At 34.3% G+C, this 8371-nt stretch overlaps 1 protein-coding gene across 6 annotated transcripts in view; it reads right to left on the reverse strand.

Annotated features, from left to right (window-relative positions):
* Window positions 1–6801, reverse strand: part of LOC102584269 (uncharacterized) — a 14328-nt gene extending 7527 nt beyond the window's left edge. For 5 of the 6 annotated variants that reach the window (XR_001472346.1, XR_001472345.1, XM_006366518.2 and 2 more), the window contains exons 1-4: window positions 6139–6801; window positions 5837–5921; window positions 5628–5726; window positions 4679–4803 (exon numbers count right to left, since the gene is read on the reverse strand). Coding sequence is in view for 4 of the 6 variants with exons in the window: in XM_006366518.2 (XP_006366580.2) it covers window positions 4679–4803; window positions 5628–5664 (162 nt within the window). In the remaining 2 variants the exon portion in view is untranslated. The remainder of the gene's footprint in view (window positions 1–4678; window positions 4804–5627; window positions 5727–5836; window positions 5922–6138) is intronic. The other variant, XM_015304944.1, reaches the window with a different exon arrangement.
* Window positions 6802–8371: the final 1570 nt, after the last annotated feature.

Genomic DNA, 8371 nt, shown 5'->3' on the forward strand with positions numbered 1-8371 from the left:
TTAATCCTGTTGGGATCACTCACAACTAGGGGTGGACCCACCCTTGGTCAAGGGGTGTGACACCCCTTCGTCGGAAAATTACATTGTATATAGAGGTCAAATTTTGGTTTTATATATATATATATAGATATAGATATAGATATATATAAGTATTGACACCTTTTAAAACAAGTTGAAGGTTTAGTCTACTAGTTTAGGGGTTGCAAAAATTCTATGAGGTTGTAGGTTCAAGCCCTACTCGCCTTGTTATAAATTTTTTTACTACAATCATTGACACCCCTTAATGAAAATTCTGGATCCGCCACTGCCCACAACAATGAGCCTGTTATAAGTGTGTTCAGGAAGTGGTGGGAAATAAAACCCAAAGAACAAAGTCCACCAATGGATCTTGCACATCACATCCATTTTCATATGGTACGAATTGTGGAAGCAAAGATGTGCATGTCGATATGGAACACAAAGAAAATTGCATAATACTACAATGGTGTTCCAAGGGATATGGTGTATTAGGAACATTGTTTCTAAACTTGTCCCCCCCCCCCCCTCTAATATTGTTACATTGTGGACTGATTTTAGTGATATTGCAGAAAGGATCAAAACCAATACAAAATTTGACTCAAGTCAAATGGAGTCGCAAAAGGGCCGCTTGCTTAATATTATTTATATAATAATAATAATAAGAAATCTATAAACAAAAATAAAAAAACGAAAATCTTTTTAAAGTCAGCACTGATGGAAGTTTTATATTGGATATAGGAAGCGCTGGAATTGGAGGAATAGCAACGGACTACGGAGAGATGGTGATGGCCTTTCAATTCTTGAGGCATGTACCAGCAACAACATGGCAGAAGCATTGGCAGCTGAATTTGGCGGGGAATGGTGTAGCCAGCAAGGCTTAACTAATTTCACTCTGGAGCTAGACTCCATGATCATTGTAAATATGGTGAACAACAAGAGCAGAAACAACTTCAAACTTAGGCAAATCATCGACAATATCATTGAGATAGTGGATCAATCGAATGCCCAAGTGACTCACTGTTTTAGAGAAAGCAATCAAGTTGTGGACTTTTTAGGGAAAAGGGCTGCTAGGCTGAACCAAACGATGATTCTAACATCTTTTAGGCAACTTCCCGAAATGGCTAAAGGTGCATACTTTTTGGACAAGTGTCAAATGCCTTGTATTAGAACAAAATTTGATAAGGCTAATTTTTTGTTAATTGATTCGTATGTATATGAATCTGCCAGAAGATTTATATCCTCCTATGTGAGATTATGATCTTCTTGCTCTTGAGATGACTAGCTCACCATGGTGTTGTAATGGAGGTAAGGCTTTAGCCTCCCCTCCTTTTTTTGTATCTCATAAATACAACACAACCCAGATATACTAGGTAATTTTAATTTTTAAAAAAAAGAAAAAGTCAGGCCATTTCCAGATGTTGCTGGATTGTAGTAAACGCGAAGACCATGAACACCTTTTGTTATTCTAAGAGAAAGAGAAGGGATATAGAAGAAATGAGAAGCTTGGTTGGGGTTTATAGTAATTACAGTATGTAAATCTTTGCTAAGTGTATAACTACACGATCAGAATCCTAATCAAATCAATCCTAATTACTGAAAATCATATAATATCTCAACACTCCTCCTCAAGCTGAAGTGTACATATCATAAGCTCCAAGCTTGTTAGAAATGTATTCAACGTCCTCAGAGGGATTTAGTGAAAACATCTTCTAATTGATCATTCAAGTTAACAAAGATGGTGGCTAAGCATCCAAACTCGATCTTTTGTCTAATGGAACGGCATGTCACCTCTATATGTTATGTCCTCTCATGAAAAATAGCATTTGTTAGAAATGTGAAGAGTAGCTTGATTGTCACATATTAGTTTCATTTGTTTGACATCTAAACATCTTAATTTGAAGTGCCCTTCCCCATTTTCCCTTCTAAAAAAATATCTTGAAGTTGTTTCAACCAGATAAGCTCACAAGTAGCAAGAGTCGTAGCTCAATATTCTACTTCAGCACTATATCTGGCAACAACATCTTGCTTCTTACTTTTCCAAGAGAGCAAGTTCCCTCCAATCATGAGACAATATCTAAAAGTGGAATGTCTATCTGATGGAGAACTTGGCTAGTCTGCATCAGAATACCCAACAATGTCAAAGTGACCCTTATCTTCATATAACAAACTTGTCCTGGAGCTCCTTTTATGTATTTGTTCCAATGCTTTTACACAGTGTTTGGAAACTGATGGACGATGGTTACTGCAAATAAAATATCTGGCCATATGATTGTGATATAATTCAACTTGCCAACCAATCTGCGATATTTGCTACAATCTTCCAATAGCTCCCCCTGTCCAGGAACAAGTTTGACATTTTGATCCATATCATCAACAAGTTTACAATCTGCCATGACCGTCTTCTCTAATGTATCCAAATCATACTTTCTTGGAACAATTGCAATGCCGGTGGTGGATTGTGCAACTTCAATCCCCAAGAAGTACTTTTAAGTTTCCCAAATCCTTCGTCTGAACAATGTCAGTCATCAGACATATGTTGCTTTAGTTCTGAATTCAGTCCTGATCATTACATGTTATGACGATGTCATCAACATAGACTACTAGATTATCATACATTTATCTATAAAATCATGACAATAAAAAACAGAAAGATCTGCTGCACTATGATTCATTCCAAATCGTAAAATCACCAAACTGAATCTACCAAACCATGCTCTTGTAGATTGTGTTAATCCATAAGGTGATTGCTTCAGATGACATACCATGTATGACTCCTCCTGATTAACAAATTCTGATGGTTGCTCCATATATACCTCCTCGAATAGCTCTCCATGCAAAAAGGAATTTCTGATATCCAATTGATGAAGTGTCCAATGATGTATTGCTGATAAGGAGATGAATTGTTAAAAAGACGTAATTTTGGTAACCGGAGAGAATGTTTCACCATAATCAAGGTCATAAATCTGTGGATATCTTTTGGCAACAAGCTGAGCCTTCAGTCAATCTTAACATAAAGAGCTACTTGACTGTATAGACCCAACGACATCCAACCATGGCTTTACCCTCATGTAACTAAACCAATGAACAAGTGTTATTAGCCTCCATAGCATTCATTTCTTCTATCATGGCCTCTATCCACCCTGGATGAATGCTTCGCTAACAGTCTTTAGGTATAGGAACAGAAGGCAAAGTGGATTCAAAGTGGGTGAAGAGGGAAGAATAAGTTTTAAAGTTTTTTGGAGCACGCGATGAACCTGAAGTCTATGCTTTCCACCATATTCAGATCTCCTGCTCACAAATGGAAGAAGTAGCATAGCTGTTACAACTAAAAGGTGGTAGAGTGATATGGGATTAAGGTTTGCGAGAAATATACCAGACAGAAGATGAGCTAGTTCCAAATTTTGATGACCCTACTATACATAAACATTGTAGCGGAACAGGAAGTTCTGGCTCTGGCCCAAAAGGAGGAAAGGAGCTTGTATTGTAGAGAGAAAAATTGAGTTTTCATGCTTATCAATTGGGTCTCTATAGCACCATAGAAGATATCCTTCTCTATTTGGCTGGTAGCGAGAGAGGTAATTCTCATCAAACAATTTGAGGAAGAAGGAGATAACTTATATCAACTGGTGCTTCATGTGCGAGAGATTGGGACAGAATATAGACCACATACTGTGAAATTGTTAAACTGTAAGTCAAGGATGGTTGAAGGTGCTTGATGTAGTTAGCATAGAGTGGGTGATGCCAGCCACAGTGAAGTACATGTTGAATAGCTAGATTTATAAAAGATGAACTAGAGCATGAGGTACAGCTCCTTTAGCGCCAATGTGGTTCATTTGAAGGGAGACAAATAGGAGAGCTTTTTCAGGTATGCAGAGCACTTCTGTATAGATGAGAGCAAGCATATTGTTCTTATTTAATTTTAGGAGCACGTACAAAGTTCAGATAACATAGATTATTTCGTGCTTTTGTAGAGTATCATATTTTTGGGTAAAATTCTCTACTTTTTGTCTGTCTTTTGTATACGAAAGGAAAAAAAAAGATTCTTCTCCAGTCCAGATAAAATCTTTACCTAATCTGAATAAAAGACAAAAAAATAGATTGTATCTGGTGACATAAAAGGATCAGTCAAATACTTCCTCCATGGACTAAGACCTGGTGACCAATGAGTTGTAACCATAACTGGTCATCAACTTCACTTAATAAAGATGGAGAACCAAGTTTATGTTCAAAGATAAAGAATGTATTTGCCACAATATCTGTCGGCTATTACCTGGGTTTGCAGATGACTGCCCTGGGAAAAGAGGCAAATGTTTTCATCAAAGTAGCTAAAAATATCCACTTTGGGGCACCAAGCTAACAGATAACTGGTGGTATAAATAACAGTGGTAACAATTTTATAATGATATAAAGCTCACTTTTCTATTTATTGGATTTGCAAAGAGAGAAGAAAATAGACAGATCAATGACTTGCGTGTATTATTATTGTAAATAGGAAGTGTGGATAAACGTCCAACAAAGTCCTGACTTATTCTTAAACTTTTCAAAATAGTGGCTTGAGGATTCTTACATATGCTAGCTTATTCCCATATCCAACAAAATACAGGCTTGAGCATCCATGAGTACAGCATTATGCATATTGTAGATAAATTTGAGTCCTGACCTGATTTGAAATAGCAAAAAGAGCCTTCAAGGACTCCTTCCTCGTGCGATCATCTCTGGCAAACTCTAACATGTTCAAAAGCTGTTGAGCTCCACCAATCTCAACTATTTTCATCCTTTTCTCGTCTAGGAAGCAAAAAAGCACAGGGATAAAAGATTCCCTAATAAGAATCTAATAAAATTTCATGATCTGTTCAAATAGCTGTTGAATATATTTCGACTAGAGACTTTGCACTTCGAGTAAAAACTGTAAACTATATAGTCGCTAGTTGGTTACAAGATATCATATGTTTTAGATACTTAAAGACTAGAAAAATGCTATTTAAGAAATACATCTGCCTCGTCATAGTACTAGGAAAAGGAACAACAATAAAATACAAGTTGATTAGGATACTAAAATCTAAGGTAATACAGTAGTCTCATCTTATATTGGGACAATGAAACAAATTTCCTAATTCATACAATTAACCAGTAGAGAGTTCCATTAGCTTTAAGTTTCAAAGGAAGGTTATACAGTCAATGAATCATGAAGGATGGGGAAAACATCTAGATGCAAGAGACTACTCCACTCCACAAAGTTGTCCAGGGTGTAGATTATTAATATCAAAGAGGATGCAGAGGAGTTTAACGATATCAGTTAAATTCAAATGAGCTCCTAACAACAAAAAAGGATGATCAACCTAGGTTCACTGAATTCATAACTCACAGAATTATTATTTTGGCTTTCAGATGCCAACTATAGTTTTTCTTTGCTGCTATATCTTTCCACCATCCTTAAAATATTAAATGATAGCTCCTTACTGCTCTTAAATCAAAGACATATCTACACCTATTACTACTAACATCAAATTCCTGATATTGTATACCTAATTGCCAACATATACTAGAACCCATTAAAGAATTACATACACATAACTTCTCAATTTCTAAGTACTGTGACCCAAGCTTACCATCTATAGCAAAACGAGCTAATCTGGACGCACCCATTCTCTTAAATAAGGGATCCTTGACTTGTAGAAGTGAGACAGACTGCTGCGTCAGATTGTCTCCTATTTAAATCATACATTAATATGCCAAAGACAAATGAGACAAGGCAGGAAATTGAATATGGTGTAATTGATTCATGTAACCATAGAAATGAGAATAGAAAATTTGATACCCAATAACAGTAGCAGTCCCAGGAAAAATTAAATTTAAGAGCCATCCTACTTTTCTTTGAGCTTCCTGTTCTATTGAGTGTTCATCTAGAAAATCACACAACATAAATCTCAAAGCAGTCCAATGGTATGAACCCGCATGAGGGAATAGCAAGTTTCCTCAAAAGATACAAATTGAAACCAAAATAGAAGAAAAAAAAATTTAATAACAGCTAGAGAAACATTGAAGAAGTATACAAGATTCCCAATTTCTACAACTGCGGCATAGTATTACAACCCATCAGAGATATGATATATTTGTTACCTCTCCCAAAGCTGGAAGTAGAAAAACGTCGGGGTTGTAAATTGATAGGCGTTCTCCTCCATTAACATCATTACAGAAGTATATCATGGTAGATGAAAAATGCGAAGTGCTGATAGTCGTAAGTTGAGGAATATGAAAAGTCAGGTGGGTTTTAGATTTAAAGGACCGTACTGGGCTGAGTCGCGCTGCTTTTGTACTCATTTTATTTTTCATTCGAATCGAAAAATTGATTTAAAAATAACAAACTAAATTAAAGTAGAAAAACTGAATTAGTTTGATTTGGTATAGGTGCAGTGCACACTTGTCTATTTTCTAAAATCGAAAGATCAAACGAAGTTGATAAATTCGAAGAACCGAATGTCCACTCCTAGACTTGAATGCTGAAATTGTTGCAGCAAATATCATACTTGCTGCAACAATTTCAACAAGTGAGATAAAGGAGAGATTAGTTATGACGGCAAGGAGATATTGATGGTAACAAAGAAGGTGATGGTTGTTGTAGTTGCAGCGGTGGATAAGAAGGATGTGGTTATGGTGATGGTGAAGAAGGAAGAAGAGGAGGAAGTGATGATGATGGAAGGTGGTGACAGGAGCAAAAGGGGAGGGGATGGCAATGGCCAGTGGGAGAAGGGTGTTTGGGGGAGGAGCGAGGGGGTAGGATAGAGAAAATAGGATTATTTTTTTTTTTGTATAAATAATAAAATTTGAGGCTTTTAAAATTAGTATTATTAGTATTAATCTGAATATTGTTACACCTACTCAATAATTAACATTTGTTACTTTTTCTTAATTTTGAAACTATCTTTTCATTCTTAATTTAAAAAAAAAAATTGAATTATTATATAACGAGTCGAAAGTTAGAATAGACACTTGGGAATTACGACTAATTACGAAGTTTCTAAATTAAAATGAACTTATCTTTTTCTGATATTATGTATTGTATTTTAAAATATATAAACATGAAAGATATCTCATTGAATTCACCAACTAAACTTTTTAAATAGTTTTGACATATTATAAAAAAAAAGTAATAAGAAAACGACTTGAAAAAAATTTATGCATGTTATATAAAGAAGCCTTCTTTCTTTTCATTTCATTTTCAATTTGTAGTGCTCTTTATATTTTGAAAGAATAATTCATTCATCTGACATGGGGAAATGCACATATAGCTAATTTTGGGATCCTTAGCTAAGCTACGGTTCGGGTTATAAATTTTTAAAACAATTCAGTCACTTAGAAAATAATTTTCGACAAATACAATTAAAGTTACAAAAATTTACAATGATAGTTATAGGTGAATTAGCGGATTTTAGGACTATCGTTTGTGCAAACAATTTGCAACCTACAAAACTTTACTTTAACAAGTCAAATCTTAATAATTATATATTGAGGCTAACTAAAACATATATTTTAAACTATAAATCTCGGATCATATTGCAACGTATAATTATATAAATAGGTGATTAAATTAAAAAGAAGAAATTAGATTAAAGAGCAAGAATCTTATTGTCATATCTCTACCACTGGCTTCAATTAAAAGATCTGCTCAAATACACTACTCCCTCTCCTTCATTTTATGTCTCTTTTATTTTCGTTCGATTTTGAAGTAGAAATTTAAAAATTAAAATTTTGAATATTTGATTGGTTGTATTGTTTTCGTTGTTATTGAATGGTAATATTCACAATTGTAAAAAAAAAAAAACTCTTTAGAATGAGGATTAAATGACTTTTCGAATGAAATTAGGAAAAATAAATTTTATAAGTGATATATCAAATATGTTGTCTCCTCCCCACCTCCGAATCTCCATTTCTATCTCATAATGTTTAGCTAGATTACACACAAATACTTTGGAAGAAACTTACTTATTTTTTAATAAAACATTTTCATTTGTAGCAAACACACTCTAATCTTATTATGCTTTGACGACAGACTTTGGATACGATTTTGAGTGTTTATCTTCAAATTTTATTTGAGTTTGACCATAAAATTTAATTAGATTTTGAAAAACTAATCTTCAAACATTTTCAAGTTTCCTTCCATTCACAAATCTTTAATTTTTTTACAAATATAATGCATGTCCAAATACAACTTTATACCTGTTATGCCATAGATATTGCTTTTTGGCAAAATTTATTTAGCCACAAAAATTATCTAGTTTTGAAAGAAAGAAAGGAAATGGCAAAAAAAAAAAACCCTAAAATTTCAATCTGCAAATAAATTGGTTTTTTTTTG

This window comes from Solanum tuberosum, unplaced genomic scaffold, assembly GCF_000226075.1.
Source record: "Solanum tuberosum cultivar DM 1-3 516 R44 unplaced genomic scaffold, SolTub_3.0 scf00660, whole genome shotgun sequence".
Classification (NCBI taxonomy): domain Eukaryota; kingdom Viridiplantae; phylum Streptophyta; class Magnoliopsida; order Solanales; family Solanaceae; genus Solanum; species Solanum tuberosum.